Source organism: Triplophysa rosa, linkage group LG23, assembly GCF_024868665.1.
Source record: "Triplophysa rosa linkage group LG23, Trosa_1v2, whole genome shotgun sequence".
Taxonomy (NCBI): domain Eukaryota; kingdom Metazoa; phylum Chordata; class Actinopteri; order Cypriniformes; family Nemacheilidae; genus Triplophysa; species Triplophysa rosa.
The window spans coordinates 10,681,802-10,700,896 of NC_079912.1; the positions used below are offsets into that span (position 1 = coordinate 10,681,802).

The 19,095-nt window shown below is 39.0% G+C and overlaps 1 protein-coding gene across 8 annotated transcripts in view; it reads right to left on the bottom strand.

Annotated features, from left to right (window-relative positions):
- Positions 1 to 1,260: 1,260 nt before the first annotated feature.
- si:ch211-285f17.1 (sickle tail protein) overlaps positions 1,261 to 19,095 on the bottom strand; it is a 103,277-nt gene continuing 85,442 nt past the window's right edge. For 4 of the 8 annotated variants that reach the window (XM_057322264.1, XM_057322260.1, XM_057322265.1 and 1 more), the window contains 15 exons: positions 18,262 to 18,366; positions 17,865 to 17,914; positions 17,303 to 17,466; positions 15,784 to 15,959; positions 14,183 to 14,319; positions 13,397 to 13,544; positions 12,494 to 12,926; positions 12,161 to 12,386; positions 9,529 to 9,845; positions 9,295 to 9,447; positions 8,109 to 8,213; positions 6,546 to 6,617; positions 4,462 to 6,054; positions 3,793 to 3,930; positions 1,261 to 2,943 (listed from right to left, as the gene is read on the bottom strand). In XM_057322264.1, the coding sequence (XP_057178247.1) occupies positions 2,464 to 2,943; positions 3,793 to 3,930; positions 4,462 to 6,054; positions 6,546 to 6,617; positions 8,109 to 8,213; positions 9,295 to 9,447; positions 9,529 to 9,845; positions 12,161 to 12,386; positions 12,494 to 12,926; positions 13,397 to 13,544; positions 14,183 to 14,319; positions 15,784 to 15,959; positions 17,303 to 17,466; positions 17,865 to 17,914; positions 18,262 to 18,366 (4,297 nt within the window). In that variant the 3' untranslated portion in view covers positions 1,261 to 2,463. The remainder of the gene's footprint in view (positions 2,944 to 3,792; positions 3,931 to 4,461; positions 6,055 to 6,545; positions 6,618 to 8,108; positions 8,214 to 9,294; positions 9,448 to 9,528; positions 9,846 to 12,160; positions 12,387 to 12,493; positions 12,927 to 13,396; positions 13,545 to 14,182; positions 14,320 to 15,783; positions 15,960 to 17,302; positions 17,467 to 17,864; positions 17,915 to 18,261; positions 18,367 to 19,095) is intronic. The other 4 variants (XM_057322267.1, XM_057322262.1, XM_057322261.1 and 1 more) reach the window with 4 other exon arrangements.

Genomic DNA, 19,095 nt, shown 5'->3' on the forward strand with positions numbered 1-19,095 from the left:
ATCCACATTCGTTCATTTTCACCTAATCTTATTTAGATTGCGACTGTCATAGCTAGTTTTTTTTTATGCATGGACTGTTTGGAGAGCAGATTTGTTCACCTTGTTGTCATTTTTTTCCAAAGCCTCTGTTAATTTCCGACCCTGATGTAAACAATGTATGTTGGGAACCGATTTACTATCTGTTAATGGAGCCTAACATACATTTACACAATGAAAAGTTGTTTAGGAATCCTAAAGCCAAGGCTAAAGAGGTAAACTTATTTCTTCCTTCTAAAGTTTGTATGAAGTAGTACACCTGCTTAGAATGTTAAAAGAAATAGAGGATCTCTTCCAACACTGTTTATATTTATCTAAGGTTAGAAAACGCTGGGAAAACTTTACATTTACACAACATTTAAAAGTGAGGTAGATAACACTATAATGGTTAGGTTCAACAAAAAACCGCACCTGGCTGGGTCGGACTTGAAATGGCTAGCAAGCAAACGGGTACTTTTGAATATTCCATTTGTTTAGCAAATTGCAGCGGTCCATTTGCTTCTTTTATCTCTTTCGTTAGTCTTTAAAAGAAATCTCAGATTTCGCGCTGTACAATCCATCGCACAACTTTTTTCGTGTGCGGTGACGTAACGTGCAAGCATGGGCCCCGAACGTCAAAATAAAAGCATTGTTCAAGGAGAGGTGAAATCAGATGTCAATCAACATAAGTATCAATCAAATTTTGGGGTGGCCAATTGTATGTCAGGGGTGTTCAGTGCCACCTTGGAACCCCCCTCTGGCTCCCACTGGTTCTACCAACAAACCTCACGAGGGTCATAATGGATTGTTTTTCCAGCAGTATGCCTGTTTTATTTACAAAATTATAGTCACAAAATTAGGAATATGAGTTGAGAGTTAAAGAACAAAGATCAAGAGAAACATTCAGTCAGAAGAGTCTAGGGCAGTGGTTCTCTGGGGGCCGTGGAATTTGATGAAATGTAGATATTTATCATAAATTTGCGCAATCAAACATAAACAAATAAGACCACCAACCAAAAGAATTGATAATCCAGCATTGTATAATTGTATGGGTTTAAAATTTGAAGTTTAAGATTATAAATCTTTATTTGGGGGACCACAAAGCGATGCACCCTACACAAAGGGAGCCTTACAACGAAAAGGCTTGGCAAACTGGTCTAGTGTAGGCCTACACATTCAGTGTTTTTACTGAATGTCATTACTATGCAAGTGTAAAGTACACAGAATTGACAACACACAAGTCAGTTAAACTATCTGCCAAAAAGTTTAATAGAGGACTGCAGTGGACAAACCCTTGCCGTAAAGAGTTGAGGCCATGTGAATGACAAGCATTCAAACCTTTATTGATTCAATAACTACAATCTTCTGCACAGTTTGCTTCTGCATTTAAAGCTATACAAACAAAGAAAACATTTATTTACAAAATATGTCTGTGCAAGCATGATTTTCGTCTGTTATATTCTTTCTCTTTCTACAGTTCTACAGGCATGCATAGAAATGAACTTTGGTACAATATGTTAACAAAACTAAAGACGATCTCTGAAATAGAGATGTTGCAGTATTTACATGTAAAGTAGAGAGCAGTTTTATCAATCACTACAATTTTAGTTTACATTTAGACATCAATATGTATTAATTTAAGAGGCACAGACTGACTAAATCAAGGGTTTATGATATAGGCAGGTTAGCCAGGAACAGTATAACCTATCCTAAATGTACATATAGTGTCTAACACAGTACATATAGTCATGTATGTAAATTACAAACTTTGGCAAATAGGCACAACTACTGAAGACAGACAACTGTTCATTTGAAAAACTATTGTCGTTTTAAAATAATAAATCTTAAAGACACTGGCAGTGCATGATAGTAAAAATACCACAATGTAAAAGTCAGTTTGTGCTAATGGTTAGTATACTTACAGTACTTGATTTATGTATTATGGCTACAACCAAGGAAATAACAAAAATAATCTACAATCGTTATAGGCCACATATAAACAACATACGGTTTACCCACTTGCACAATGTGCAATACTTTTTTTCTTTTATTCGTCTCTCTTCAACTTGTATGAAAAATAAATACTTTTTTCAAATGAAGTGCTCTAGAAAATGTATGAGCATACTCTCTGCTATAAACTAGATTTTCATTTATTTTTTAAGGACCAAACTGTTTTGTCATCATGATGTGCAGAGATTCAAGTTTAAAATGTATAACGTGGGGTAATAGTTATTTAGCTATACAAGTGAACAAATGATGATATTGCGATGACCATGCGATAACCGAAATCATGTTACAAAAAACACTCTGTTTACTCAGAATACTTGTTACAAAAGTATCACTAGTCAAAACAAATAAAATCAGAAACAAAAAATGAATCTAAGCAAAATCAGGAGTGACTCTATATCACTAAAGGATGAAGGAATGGCAGCGGAGCAGCCAAGCATTCTATGCAGCATCCTTAGCGACGGTAACCGTGGGGATAGCTGATTTACCGGCATTCCCGTTGTGATGCCGACTGTAGCTGGTGAAGCTGGGGGTGTGAATGGTGCGGATACTCTTCGCACTCTGACTCAACATAGTCGGGGACAGGGGAGAGTGGGAACAGGAGGAAGAAGAAGAGGAAGAAGGTCGACCGTTTTGTGTCTGCATGGGAATAGAAAGGCCTTTAGTGCTGTGAGTGGGAGGGGCATATTTAAGAGAACCATTAGAGAGGGAGGGTATATGAGAGGAGGAGGCGGAGCTGGATCGAGGGGGAGGGATGGAGGATTTGCTAGCAGAGGAAGATGAAGGGGAGGAAGAATTAACAATGTTAGTAGAATCAGACTGGGACGCGCCTTTTCCTGCGCTAGAGGAAAAAGCGGGAATTTTAGAAGCAGGAGAAGTGGATTTGGGATCTCCTCCTGATCTTTTAGCACTTCCATTAGCCTGCAAACAAAGACGCCAAAACACACTGATTGTCAACAATTGGGGAAGTCATGATTAAAACAACAAACTAAGCATTTTTATATCTACAGTTAATGACAAGAGATTATCAACGAACTAAAGGCACACACAAACAAACATAAAAAAAGCTACATTATCTGTCTATAAGGTAAAAATGTTTAAAATATCACTTTGACTAGAATGTGTAAGATGGAAAGGAGAGGAAACATGAGGTACATGTAGGTTTATGAGGGTTTAAAGTGAGTACTGCGTAGTATAAGTGCAACCAACCAGTAAACGAGAACAAAGGATGCTCGAGGAGAAATGGAAGAGGTACAATTTGACAAGGTATCCATAGGATTACAGAGACTTAGTAGATTTAGTGTATCCTGGGGGCTGGCTGGGGGTATAGGGATTCCTCAGTGAGGTAAACAAGGGAAAGGGTCTATAAATGTGTTTAGTAGAGAAGCAATCCTGTCTTGCACGGGAAGGAGCGTGTGGGTTACATGTGAGTATTGTTCAAGCATCAGTGGGGTCAAAGTTAGCAAAGCAGTTTTATTTTCCATCACTTACTGGTAAAATCCGTACGTCTCTTACAGCACCAAAGCCACAAGCAAAGCAAGCATGCAGAAGCATTTTATGGTATTGTGAAATAACAGTCAGTTGCCTTCGATCGCAGCCATTAAACAAGCGGAGCAGGTGAAACATCAACAATTCAAAGATGGCCTTCTGGCACAAAGAACAGTTTTGTTTGGTCTCATCAGGTTCTTAGCTAGATCTTTTTCCTAACAACACAAACTCTGCAAGAACTAACTCTTTCTGACTGGACTCGTGGTCCTATGATAAAACTACCTGGCGAAACTGCCTCTGAGTGTCCTGAAGCTTTTGCTGTTTTGTTGCCCTTTCTTTGTCTGAGGTGCTCGGTTGCTGCCTCGGCTTGGCAGAAACGGGCACCGGCATCCGACTAGTTGGTGAGACCACGCTGGTGTTCTGCAAAGGGGATTCAAACCAAACAGAATAAAAGAATAAATCAAAAGAAAGAACAAAAAGAGAGCCACATTGGAGGTGGTTTGTCCACTGTAAACAGCAAGCTGGAGCTTGCGCAAAACATCAGAGATATCACTGTGACATTTTAAAGTACAGTATGTATACGAGAGAAAAGGATGCATGCAAACCAGCCCGGAAACCTTTGTCCTGCCTTAGAACCCACATAAAGGAACCAGAAACATGGGACAACTTGCGATTGTGATTCTAAGACTGAGTGTTTTAAGATTACCTTAACAAGGTTAGAGCATCATCAATAAACACACAAAGATCTATCAAACACCACTCCAGAAATGAACACACACCATATTTATACAAATATGTGAAAGTGTTAAAAGTTTAGATCCAACAGTTGGTCCCCTCCACCACCGGAGAGGCTAAGGATCTGAAGTCACCGCATAAGGTGGAATTGTTGTGAGGAAGAGTAGAAGGACAGACCCAGAGTCTTCGCTAAAATAATAGGATCTAGAGAGAGACCTGCTGGGTGGGAACTGGTGTGACTGAGACCCCTGAGGTTGGTATGATGGCAGGCCGAGGAAGGAGCTGTGGTTTGGGCTTCTTTCGGAGACCATGCCCTTGGCTGGAAGGCTTGGGAACCAGTGTTTTGCGAAGAGGTGCTTTCTCCGAGTTCCCTGAACTTTCTTCAATTTTGCTGTCCTGTGTTTCAAGGTTCACAGAGTTTTCAGTGCTATCCGGAGATCTTGGTCCCATTTCGGTAATCGTGCTCTCTAGCTGTTTTATAGTTTGCTCTAGACTGTCAAGGGTCTTGTAGGTGCTCTTACGAATCTCGTTGGTTCGTCCGTTGGGTTCCTTTGGATTTGATTTTTGTATATTTGACTCTGTTTTGGAACTAGAAATTTCAAACCTCTTGGTCTCTTTGTATTGTTTGACAGTTCCGTCTGATTCCTCCTCATCCTCGTAGACGACAACCTGCAAAGTCTTTTTGCCAGTCTTAGTACCAGTGCGAATGGCCTGCGTTAGCGCTGCTAGCTGTTTCTTTGGGAACTTTAGCTTGAACTTCTTCTTCCCATCTTGCTTTGCATCACCAGCACTCTCTACGGATGACCTTCCCTCAGATAAAGATGAGGCTTGTGCAGGACCATCTCTAATATCAGCAGGAGAATTTGTACCTTGTCCAGATGTTGTACAGTCTCCATTTTGTTTGTTCCATTCTTCTTCCTCCATTTCCTCACTTTCCTCATCAATCCTTTCCTCTGCAAGCATTCGATCGAGCTCCTCCTCACATTCAAAGATGGTAGAGAGCCGTTTGTAGGCAGAGCGGATGTCCATTGGCTCATCAAAGATAATGATAACTGGCTTTTTAGCAGTGTAGTCAACGTTAGCATTAGCATCTCCAAATGCTATGTCACTACCAGTGGTAACTGGTCTTTTGCTGCCAACAGTTACAGTCTGCACACTACCCTTCTTGGCATTAACCAACTGCTGGTACTCTCCAGTGGAGAGGGCTTGTACCTTCGTGTTAGTGACCATGAAGGCAAAGTTATCAGGTGGAGGAGGAGGAGGCTCTTCTCCTGACAGATCAGGACTAAGAGAGGCCTCATTAGTGTGCTCCATTTCCTCAAATCTCCTTTCCTTCATCTTAGACGAACCAAGAATAGGCTTGAGATTTGTCGAATCTGACCCAACAGGGATGACATTGGAAAGGATGGGTTCAGTGTCTCCGAAGGAGACCCGTGAGCAGATCGCTGTTGGAGACTCGACCCTTTCTTCTATGCTAACCTGTACTTGAGCAGCCTTGACCACATGAACCTTCCCCTGAGTTGGGCTACCTGGAACGTTCTCCGTTGGAGAGGAGGGGTTTGACTTGATGGAGGTCGGCTGATTTTGGGACAGAGTACTAGAAGAGCTGGCTGGGCCACTAGATATAAAGCCACCAGGTTTATTTGGGGATTGATGCAGCTGGTTTTGGGATTGGTCAGAATTGGTCATGTGTTGGTCGGAAGGATGTGACACCTGTGATGATGACTGTGATGTGTCCCTACGCTCTGTTGATTCCTCCGACACTGATGGAGTCCGCTTGGAGATCTGAGCTGTGACGTAGTAGATGACCTTAAAAGGTCAAAGGTCAAGGAAAAAAGAATGACATTTTAATTAGTGAAAGTTTTGTTATCCTATCTGGTTTTAGTCATACATTCGACAACTGGTTGGGGTATTACTAGGCCTCTTTTTGTTTTTTATGAACTGCCCATCACTCATTAAATGGGGTTAAAAGGAATGTTTACCCAAAAATAAAAATTCTTTCATCATTTACTGACCCTCATGTCATGTCCAACCTGCATGACTTTCTTTCTTCTGCAGAACACAACATTTTGTAGAACGCTGGTAACCAAACAACATTGGCCCCCATTGACTTCCATTGTACGACAATTCTCAAAATATCTTCTTTCGTGTTTCGCAGAAGAAAGAATCATATACAGGTTTTATATTAGTTATTTTTGGCGACAGCTAACACTATCATAACAACTGAATTAAATTATACATTTATTTTAAACTCAGTAAGGGATTCTGTTAACTATCTTACTAATAACAATGCTGCTCACCCCGGGACTCTGGCGGAGTGTATTGTTGCCATTCTCATCTGTGTCTGGTTTCTTGTCGTCTTTATCTGTATGCTGTGGTTTGTGGGAAACAACATCACTTCACAAAGAAACAATCACAGTCTACAAGCTACTTCACAACCACTGCGTACTTAGCGTTTTATTTTGTAATTGACTTCTTTTAAACACTTTACTGGATCATGTTCTTTATACTGCACTACATAAGAAAACATTTACTTTCATGGATTTGTTACATGATCAGTTTCGCATTATAATGATGATACGCTATGGCTGGAAATAAAAACCAACCTTTTCTATTGTGGTTTTAGTCATATTTTGAGAATGCAATAATTTGGATTACTATCTTTTTCCAACTGACCTGGCAAAATTAAATTTAAATTAAATTAAAACATAATTTGGAGCTTGACCTAAATCTGAACATGCAGCCCCTTGTGCCCACAAATATATAAGAACAGCACAAGAACAATTTTAATTCTAAACAAATGCGGGTTAACATTACTGTATGTCCAAATTTAATTTCTGAATATGTACTTAATATGTCTGCTGAATAATATTTAAAAATACAATTTATCACTAATATTTTACCTGTAAACTGGACATAAAATTAGATAATTTATAAGAAATAATTGTCAGTAAAAGGGCAACAAAGGTAATGCAATGAAGTTAGAGAGAAAGCGAGACTGAAAATCCATTTAAAAAGTCAGGAGGTTTATAGGAAGCATGCAGCAAAGTGAGAAGATCAAAGAGTGAACTCCGAACTCCAGACAGCTAGCTGAAGGTATCCACAAAAACCTTGAGAAACATACTACAGTAAATCCAAGTTATTTTTTCATTGTACCGAGGTGTAAGCTTTCTAAAAAAAGTTAAGTCTAGATTAAAATAATATGTATTTTAGCTTGTTTTACAAAGCATTTATACAACCCTAAAAGATTAGTTTATTTCAGAAGTAAAACTGATAATAGAGTTATTTTAAAACCGTTATTTGGAGTTAAATTTACTACCCCATTGGCAAATTTATTTAAGCATAAATCTAACCAATTTTAATAAGGTTTATGTTTAAAACAAGACAAAATCATTTGTGACGGGTTAAGAAAAAAACAGACGTGACAACATACAGTATGTTAAGAGTACTTTGTACTGTAGTAGTGGTCTTGGATGTAACCTCTAAAACTTTAAAACGATATAATAAAAAACACACACAACACTCTTTGCATCAGAATGTTGAAAGTCTACTTTATTGGTTGAACGAATAGGATCACACACAGCCAAATCTGAAATCGAAACCCCTGTTGGCTCACACTACATCGCTACTGTACAATCAGCACGGGCCACGAGTTCAGTAGAAACAAAAGTAAAGAAACAGAATTTAAATGAAAGAACAGTGAGGACATATTTGGAGTCATATTCCCATCACAAGAGTGTTACGGAGGAAGATAGCGGAGGATGAGAAAGCCAAACAAGCACTGTAAAGGACAGCCGTCAGGGACAAGCAGCTGAAACAGGCAGGCAGTTGGAGGGCCTACTAAAGGACATTATATCCTTTACCTTCTTATCTTTAAAGGCCTGTAAGGCCCCGGGTCTTAGCTCTCTGATCTGTGGCTCTACCAAACCTTTGAGCCCTACCTCCTTAACAGAGCACTTCTGGAAAACCTGAAGAGAAGAATTTGTGAGGAGTGGGGGTTACACATTGAAGTATGCCCGACATTAAAAAGAGCATGGGAACATATATTCTCAATTTACCTACACTGGAAACAGTGGGTATTATTGGCCGACACGGTGAGTGTACACTAGAGTATACTTTGATTACCTAGGGGGATTCAAAGTAGGGTCCACAAGTCTGAGAGCACATTAAAAAAATGTAACATTTCCTTAATTTTAAAGATGCAGTACGATCCTTTTTTCTCTCGCCATCTCTGTTAAAATGGCAGGTTACTTTATGTACTTTATGTACTTATCGTTATGTGTGTTAAAAACAACCGACTTCAACAATTTCCCGTCAGCTCAAATTATATAGCATTATTATAAACTTACATTTTTTACTTGCTCAACAACTTATGTTTATTTGTATAATTTTTATCACTATTATTTCTAATATAATTATATGTAATTATTATGAATATTTTATGATAAATTAAAAATAATATATAAAAATAAAATAAAAAACAGTAAAATATTAAACAAATTATGCATTATTTGAAACAAAAAATAAGCGTTTTATGAATTTGAATATGAATATAACTGAACACGAATTACAGCTCAACTAAGGTAAAACTAAGTTTTAGGATTTTGAATTTTTTTTATTTAGTATATTTAGAATATTATATTATAGTAAATATTTAGTGGAATATTCTGTGCTACTTCTAAGTCAAATATCAGCAATTGTTTGTATCTATTTGTAATTAAATGTTAACATCTTTTGACATTTACATAAACTTCAGTAACTTTGTACAAAGTCACTAATGGTCTCAAACCTTTGGACCCCAAATGTACATTTTGAGAAAAAAGTGAATGCACAGCACAGAGCCTGAAACTGATCACCAGCTGAAACACACCAAAGCTTCATAACACCCACACCAAAGCAACTTCACACCCAAGACATTTTTAGATCAAGACCCTTGATTATCATTTCAGATTCAGTGAAACCGTGTTAATGTGCATGTTTAGGAACATTATGTTTGTTGCAGAATATATGTTTGTGACTGTTTAGTTTGCATGTGTGTGTATATCTCACCTGCAACTCTGCCATGATTTTATCTCCCTCATCCTCCTCTTCTGTGATGGCTGAGGCAGAGATGAGAGGAGGGGTGTTGGGTTGAGGTTTCGGCTCTGGAGGGGTTTTTGGTTCAGACTGAGCTGCTGGACTGGTGGGCTCATCTTCACTCTCCTACAAAGGATTTCACATTAACATCTTATCTTATGTAAAGCCAAGGAAGATATATTAATGATATATGTCCCACAAACATACCTGTGTAGTGACAGACTCTTTCCTGCCGGTGTAGATGACCTCTCCTGAGCGTGTGGTGGTCATCCCAGTGGTGGTGGTGGGGTAGGTTCTTCGAGGTGGAGGAGGAGGAGGAGGGGACTTGTTGACCTTTTCTGTGCTTTGAAGTTTGACGACTTTTTCCTGAGTCTTTTTCTGTTTCTCTAGACTGGACTTGATGGATAGGCTGGGTTTAGAAGGCCTCTCCAAGGCGGGTTTAATAGATTTCTCCAAGGGTTTGGAGGGTTTCTCTGCAGCACTCGTAACAAGTTTCTCAGAATTGAGTTTGGGCTGATTGTTATCTAGAAAGCAAAATCAAACACACATTTCAGTTCATGTCCATAGCTGCGTCCGAAATTGCCTACTTCCATACTATATAGTAGGCAAAAAGGAGTATGAGTCATGAATAGTATGTCCGAAACCTCAGAATGCATTAGGCGAGAAATACCCGGATGTTCGACTACTTCCGCCGAGATTCGTGAGCGTGGATCTGATGGACACGATGCCACGGGAGCTGAGCAATGGTTAAATTTCAAAAGTATGATATGATGATGATATTTGGTGTTTAATATCAAATATTTCCTGTACCTCAGCGGTTAGAGCATGGTGCTAGCAACGCCAAGGTCATGGGTTCGATCCTAGGGATTGCATATACTTAAACCCTATTCGCACGGGATTAGTATTACCTGGGGACCTCTAGTCATTTGTAATAATTGCAGAGGTTGTCTGCGATCTTAATCCCATGCGAATCGGCCATGTCTGTAATTTGTAAAGTAAAAATTCCCCCGCAAATTACCTACCTTATTTTGACAAACACCGAGGTCCTGTGATAATATTAGTCCCGTGCGAATCGGCATCTCTGTGATTTGTCGGGTTCATTTTTCAAGGTTTTATCCACCGGTTGCGAATAATGGAGGCTGTGTTGACGTGTTTTGATATCATTTCGGGTGCTGGGTCATATCCATACTAGGGATGTGTGAGACTAATCGACTAGTCGTTTAAATGGTAAGCTCCTACTAATCGACATTGAAAATAACAGTCGATTATGCGAAAAAATGACACAAAATGTTATAATTTAAATGACTTCCATTATAATGTTTTGTTTAAAAAATGTTTAAATCACATACTAAAACAATATGTTTGATAAAATAATTATTAATAGTCTTTAAAAGTGTATCAGGAACGAAATGTTTTAATTTTAGATCAGAGCTAGCATGCGTTTCCATTGTGCCAATTGCAGCACGCTCAGAAATGACCACTTGAAAGACGAGTTGTGGGGGTGTTTTGAAGGAGGAAAACGGGTAGGTTTTACGCAAACTATATCATATCAAACTGGCAAAACAATAATTTCAATGAGCCATGCGTAACCATACTGTATCGGGTTCTTTTTGGCGCGATGCGTAAAATGCAGACGGAAGCGCGGAATGCAGGCATATAAAAAGTAGATAATGATCTAAAGCTACATACAGTTATGTTAACAATTACTTAATAATAATTATCAATATGTTCATATTTAAAATGCATGAAAGACAGATTTACGTTATTTGATGGCAGAATGAGCTGTAAATGCGGTGAATGCATCTTGAGCACACTCACATTCACAGAACTTTGAAATTTCTTTGATTATAATGTTTATCACAAAAAAGCGCCTGAATAAATGATCGCTTAGCACTGTTATGTGTGTTCCCATGCAGAGTTTGCGCAGATTCCTCAGACGGAGATATTGTTCACAAACATTGAGCCGACTTTCATCCGAGCAAAATGCTTGCATTTCCTCAACAAGAAAATAAAATGAACATCATAATCACATGCGGACTCAAGTGTTTAGCCTATGTATGTTCTATAAATTAGCTAATTTGTGCAGTATGCTTTATTAGCGGCTTTTTCATTCGCTCTGCGCGAGATCAAATGTGTTCTGTACTTTTTGTCCGTTGCTTTCTATTCGCTTTTTTGTTTACACACATGTTGCTCTTCTTCACACGAGGTCAGCAGATAATACTATTCCCTTGCGAATAGGGCTTTAGAAACAAATCTATAGTATAATGCAATGTAAGTCGCTTTGGAAAAAGGTCTTCCAAATGCATAATTGTAATGTAAATGTAATATACACCAGCAGAAAGCAGGATTTTGGACTGAGATTTCACCGTGGGCGACGCACGGTGAAGAGTGTTTGGACACAAATATAATTATTTTATATTTTATCATATATATTGTATGTTTATATAACAATAATAACAAAATACAATAACATTGTATAAAGTTTTATGTAATATTTTATATTTAATGTTTATACATTTTTAGTGACATTTTTGGCTATTTTGATATGTGCTTTTGTCAATTAATTACTTTATTATTATTATTATTTTTATTATTATTTATAATATTGCTATGTGGGTTTGATTTCTTTTAGCTTTAACAATTTAGGCATATATTTGATTTGATTTTAATCAACAGAAATGTTTTAATAGTTTTAGTAAACTATAATAACCCTGAAACTGACTAAATTTCTCACTGTGCATTGCAACGTTTTTTTAAACGTTATAGGATAAATGTGTTTTATTGCATATCACGTTGTCTAACTGCACAGTTTCTTTTGCATTATAATAATATAAATTACCATGTTCTAATGATGCCGTCGCCGACTCATTTTTCTCCATCACCTCCTCCAGGGAGACAGGAAGCACTGTCGGGGCAGGAGGACGGCTCTCAATTTCATCCGGCACCTCTAGGTTTGGTATTCCTCTCAACATATTGGCTTCTGCTTCCTGGAGCATCCTCTCAAACTCCTGTCCATCATAATGACCCATGTTCTGCCTCTTCTCTTCCCATTCCCTCTCTGCAGCCTGACCAGAAAAGCCAACAAAATTCTAAATGTCCATTACTGCACATCTAAACCTAATGTCCAACAACAATAAAGTCTACTTTAATTCATATTACCCATAATGCTCACCTCTATAGACACAGCCCTGTTCTTGGTCTTACTGTTGTTTGCCTGAATCTCTTCAATGAACAAGTTTGGAGAAGGACCCTTTCCATGTAGGCCATTGGTAGAGACTCCTTTACTGCTGTTATGTGGTATTTGTGTGTGCTCGAGGGAGGGTGTGGGTTTCTTCAGCTGTTTGGTGGGTGACGGGGTAGACTCTCGTCTCTCTCTCGAGGCTGCAGTGGGCGATGGTGCTGTTGACCGCTGGGATTGTTGTGAAGCTACAGGAGAGACTTGGGCTTTGTGAATGACCACATGGCTAGATGTTATGACCTCTGACCTTACAGTGGGAGTCTGGGGCGTGACTGAAGCAGGTTCAAGGGATTCAACAGCGACGGCAGATTTTTCAGAGGCAGTTGAAGGTGTCGAGGAAACAGGTTCAGAGGGATCTGTGGCACACCTGGAAATGTTGATATATTTTATTTAAATTACACAGAAAACAGTATTTTATAAAGCGCTACTGTGGTTCATTTATAGAGAACACAAAAGACTTGAGGCTGATCAGGTCTGACACAGTTTAGAAAGAAAGTGACAGAGCAGATGGTTTGCATCTCTCTTGCTGCCTAAATCTATACAGTCTCTCAACACACATGATTACAATAGAATAGAAATACTTCATATTCATTTCCATAATCCTGGCTGCTCAGATACGTGGAAAGATTGTTTGGACACAAAACCAGACATTTCTCAAAATATCTTCTTTTGTGTTTTGTGAGGGAGAGTAAATGATGACAACATTTTCATTTTGGGGTGAACTGTCCCTTTAATTCACTAAACATGTATGCATTTAAGTGTATTTGTGTAAAACCTGTATGCCCAGTTGATACAGATGGTTCATGTAAATATTCCTTATTCTTTATCTGTGTGTACCTGCGAAGGTTGCCGAGTGTGTCGGTGAGGCTTCTGACCCTCTTCAGCATGCTGTCGAGCTTGTGCGGCTCTTCCTTGAGGAACTTTACAGCCTCCACCTCAACCCTGAGCACCGCCCGCATCCGGGACTGTAGTGGTGGAAACTCACCTGAAGGAGAGACGGATACAGATTAAAGAATGTGAAGGGATGTTGGAATTTAATATGAAACTAACAGGTTTGCATTTGCTTTTGCAATTGTTGCAGTACATCTAAATAGCTTCTTTGAGTGTCTGTCAGTGGGGGATTGCCCAACATTTAACCATGTTACATTACTGTAGACGAGTGGGAGTTTTTTCTGTAGGTGTAAATTGTAAAAACTTTGTCTTGGGGTCAAAACTACATAACAAATGTCAAACACTATCTAAGGTCATGTGTTTTGTCGTGTTGGTTACCTAATGCTGTGATACCGCAGTGGCTTTTATAATCATTTACACATCAGAGGATACGCAAGTTTTATGAGGCTGTCGTGCACTGGCAGGTTTTATTGTGTAACCAAGGAAGCCAGTTGAACATCAAAAACAGAAAAGCAATACACAGATGCTTATCACTCATTAATAACAAAGTTTATAATGACAAATAAGTTGTATAAATAAGTGTCTGAGGAACAGTCAGGTTCAAAATGCAGAATCCAAAATATCTCATTTTAAATTTGATTTTAAAACCCAGATTTCCAATGTAACATTATAAACCCCACTGCATTTCCCATTTTCATAAATGAATGAAACAGCACTGGTATGTTGTGGTACCTTTCAGTCCAGCCAGGTTCTCTCCCACCTTCCTCAGACCCACAGCTCCCTCCTCTACCTCCTTCAGAGTCACAGATCTCTGAGACACGCCAGAGCTGGAATCAGTCTTCAGAGTCTCCACAAATGTCTCCAGATCCCTACACACGCAGACGTACGCATTACATTACATAGACAATAACACTAAAATACGCATAGTACATTTTGTCAGGATTAAGAATGAAGTGTTGGCCAGTATATGAACATTGTGTTTCCACTGTTGTGCCACTAGAGGGCAGTGCAGATACTTCAGTCTGAATTATTTGTCTTTTGCTTCAGCTAAAATTTGGTTAAGAAAGTGGGGAAAATGACATATGCTGAAGGAGAACTACTGAGAACTATTAAAACTATGGTTCCTATGATTTGCTCATGTGACAACATGGGGAAAAACCATTTGCTGGTGCCTGTAAATGTACTTTTTCAACACCTGCCAATTGTGGATGAGTTAATACAGTAAAAACAACTTTAAAAAATGAAACTTCCTATTGCATTACTTATTAAAGTACATTACTTTTATGGTACAGCTTATAATCTTATACTCATGTTATGCAACCGTAATCAAAATTCCCTCTTGGTCATTACATGTTGTCTACATTGCTGTCCTTCTGAAACCTCGAACGTCCAAATCCACAGTTTTTCAGGAAATGGAAAAACACTGTACCTTTAAAATGATTACATACTGTATAAGTTACCAAGCACTTTTTAATACTTTTTGTTGGTTAGATATTTGGAAAGCTCAGTGACAAACATAAAGGGTGACTAATGATAATGATTTATGACAAAAATAAAAATCATGAAATATGGAGATACAATGTTTCAGAACAACAGAAGCGTTACGTTGTGACTCCTAAAAGATTTAAAATCTCAGATTTGGCTTCCATTTGCCATTTGTTGAGTGGTAATGTTTGGACATTGTGGCCATAATTTGAAAAGCAATAACAGTAAAATGCAAAGCAATGTCTCAAGTCTCCTGTTTGTCATTTTTACATTTTTATGCCTTTATTTGTTTCCACTGGTTATTTGCTTAACAAAATGTTTTGATTTACAATACAATCGGTGCACTGCAGCAAATAGCCAAAAAAACAACAACATAGCAGTTAATGTATAAAAAACCTAAATCATGTTTTTGTTATATGGTAAGCCTCGACAGGCTGTTTTCAAACAAAAACAAACCAAAACCCAGACCTAACAGACCTAGAACCAGAAGAAAAATGTTTTTGCTGCCGTAATCCTCATCCGCCACACCAATAAAAGTCAAACTGTCCTTGTTGGCTGAACGTCTCACTGTTCGGCACTGCTGAGTGGGCACTGGCGCATGACCAATGAAAACAGAACGTTAATGCTGCTACTGATCTATAATTCCCAGTTTCTGGTATGTTTACAGCCGTCTGCAGAGTTAACCAGCTCAATTAAACAGGGTTTTAATTACGGTTTACGTGCAGGAGGGTGGACAGGGTCGCAATGAGTTTACTGAGTGCCTATAATGAGTCTCGTGAGAACGAGAGGCATTTGTTTGCCCGAAGGAAAGTGAATTTAATATTTTCTCTTGCGTATGTGTGTCGTACCCCAGCTGTGTGAGAACTCTCTCCTGCATGGTGAGGTATCTGTGTCTCTCTTCCTCCACCGCGGTTCTCTGTCTCTGTATAGGATCATCCTGTCGTCTGAGCACTTCCACCAGTTTCACGCTGATTTCTTGCTCCGCGCGCTTTATCTGAGCGTGCACACACTCTTGATTCTGAAGCTGAAATCACACACACACACACACACACACACACACAACCTTGTTCGACACGTTGTACGACAAAAATGTATAATTTTCGAGTGAAAATCAGAACATATCTTTCTTCTGCAGAACACAAAACAAGATATTTTTTAAAATGTTGGTAACAGAACAGCACAGCCCCCCAATTCACTGTGAACATTATTCAAAATATCTTCTTTTGTGTTCTGCGGAAGAAAGAAAGTCATACAGGTTTGAAATGGGTGAGTAAATGATGACAGAATTTTCATTTTGAAAGTGAACTAATCCTTTAAATACACCCTTAAAGCAACACTTTGTAGTTTTACCTTAAAATAATGTTTCTAAAATTATTTTAGTGATTAGTCTTAGCCGGACAAATTCTACTGCCGCTGCTACCTGAGCAGCCTCATAGCGGCTACAAGCACACTCTGTAAGTTCTGTGTTCGGGTCGGTACACACAGCCCCGCCCGTCCCTTGCCTGCGGAAGAGTGAGATATGGTTTCCAAACAACGTTTCTGCATTCGCCGGTTCCATCAGCTTACTTATACAAATTCACGTGTATTGCGGTGCCCACGGGGAAGCTCATACAGCGACATTATTTACAACACTGGTCACAGACAATTGCGCTTATCAACCACATGGGGGAACCCGTGAGCAAAAGTTCTAAAGTGTCGCTTTATGTACACTTAATAAAAAAAAAAAAAATTATCTTTCATCAAAAAGTTTTGCTTCATCTTTCTTTCTCTGATGTAAAAATGGTAGAGAATTCAAACAAAAGATGCAGTTTGGAACTTTTTTGCCGTAAAATATACAAAAACCACTAGGCAAGTGTTATATATTTTGTTCATTTGAGTACTTTCCAATTATTTGTAAATCGTGAGAAAATTGTCATTTTAACCAGTGACACGGGGCCGTGTCTGGGAGTCACCTGTCAATGGCGTCATGCGTTGCCAAAGACACTATTCAAAGCCTGCAACCTTCAGTGGAATGCAGGAAAGGAGACTAGAGGCTGTTATATGATTGGCTGAGGTTCCTCACATGATTCGTGTGCGCTTTCTCCAGACCTTGCATCTCCCTAATAACACAGTCTCTCCTCAAATTATATCTTGATATATATCATGTTTCACCCATGAACGTCACATTACGAGCTAAATGTGTGAATATTGTTTCATGTTGCTTTTAACATGATAAACAGTGATGACAATGGCACCCGTTGAGAGCCTAAATTCATATTTATTTAAACACAAAATTTAAACAGGCCGAATAACATGCTATAACTGCAGTAGTGTGTTTATTTTGGAGAACACGAATGATTGGGTTTCACTGACTGGCGGGTTTATTACCTGTAGTTGTCTCATATGTTGCAGCTGTAAGCGGAGCTCAGAGACGTTCTTCCTGAACAGCTGAAGGTTTACATGCAAAGGGGCGGGGCCTACGGGTGGTGTAGGAGTGGGGCTACGATCGGGAGGCGCTGTGGCAATTTTTGGTGGTAATACTGGAGAACCTCCTAAAAAGTGAGGAAAAAAACAAAAACAAACAAACATGAACCACAAAGACAAACACTAATTCACATTCTGTCTGACGAATTTAGGCTGTGCTCTGAAAATGGTCTGTTGGCTAAGATTGATTTAAGAAAGACTTATGCATTGATGTATGTACATAATAATGTGACATGTTAGCTTCTTTGTGGCTGGTGTGATTTTGTGGAATCAGTGGGAAACTATGTGTCAGGCTGCATTTCTGAGTGACACATATGTGGGAGAGATCAGATTGTTGGGATGCACTCATTGTCACACTGCACAGCATTACAATACAACAATACACAGAAAGAAAGAAAGAAAGAAAGAAAGAAAGAAAGAAAGAAAGAAAGAAAGAAAGAAAGAAAGAAAGAAAGAAAGAATTTACCTTCGTTGGATGTGCTGTGAACAGGTGATCCGGACTTTGAATGTTTCTCACTGGAAAAATGGCACAGAGATCACATGACTGAACACACACACACACACACACACACATCAGATTTAACACAAACACCTGTTGTTAATGTTACAGTGACACAGGCGTCACAATTCATACAAACAAAGCAAACACACACAAATCCATAGATTAAGTGAGTAGTCAATTTAGTTCATGCTGATCAGTTAGTTAAACAGTTAGTAGTCATCTAACTCTTCAAACACTCAGTGTCTGATTAGAAGCACCAACATCATCCCTTTTCATTTCATCTCTTTCTCATTCGATTTGGGAATCACAGCACTGTCATAACGTGGCCTGAGAACCACATTACCCAGCTTGCTTTGCTTACCTGGAGTGTTCCTTGCTGCCGTTAGAGCTGTGGCTCTTTAAGAGAGCGTGCTGTACAAGACCAGTCAGACTGGCTATTTGCTCCTCCATGGCCTTCATTCTCTCTCTGCAGAGAGATACAGAGCATAGCGCAGGCTTACTACTGATGTGGGGTGTGCGTGGGGGAGAGGGTGTTGTGTAGAATTGTGTAGAATTGACAGCAGTTGCGTAAAAATAGTCTAGGCTAGTGTGCACACTCCTCAAACCGATCTTCATGTACTATCATCTTTACTTTACAAGCTGTTGTTGTCAGGGTCAACACTTTAGCCTGTCGACCCTGTGTGTTGAATGTTCTCCGCTAGCCAAACAAAACCTGACGGTACACAGCCGAGCACAATACAACTGATTCATAGGTCACACACAAACAAAAGGGCAAGATGGACTGACACGATAAAACAAACGTGATGGTGACAGTTGTTGAATGACGGTTCAAAGAGTTAAGTAACCCGCTCTTGAGCAGTGTGTAAAAAAATGTATTCACTGACAGTGTCCGGGTTCAAAATCCTCCAATTCATGTCTCTATATACATTCTTAAAAATAAACTTGCTTCTGAGTGAATGGTTCTTTGTTTCTATGGCACTGCTGTGAAAAAAAACGTTTGTTGCACTTTATTTGGGGGTGTACACAATATATGATTAATATATAAAACTATACTCCAACTAGACCACTTCGTCTATCCAACTCTATCATGCTGGTTGCATAAAAAAGAAGAATCAGCCTCAAACTGTTAGCTGTCCAACTCTATAAGACAACTCACAGCTGCGGAAAAGCATTAAGAGGAGGCAAAATTAAGTTT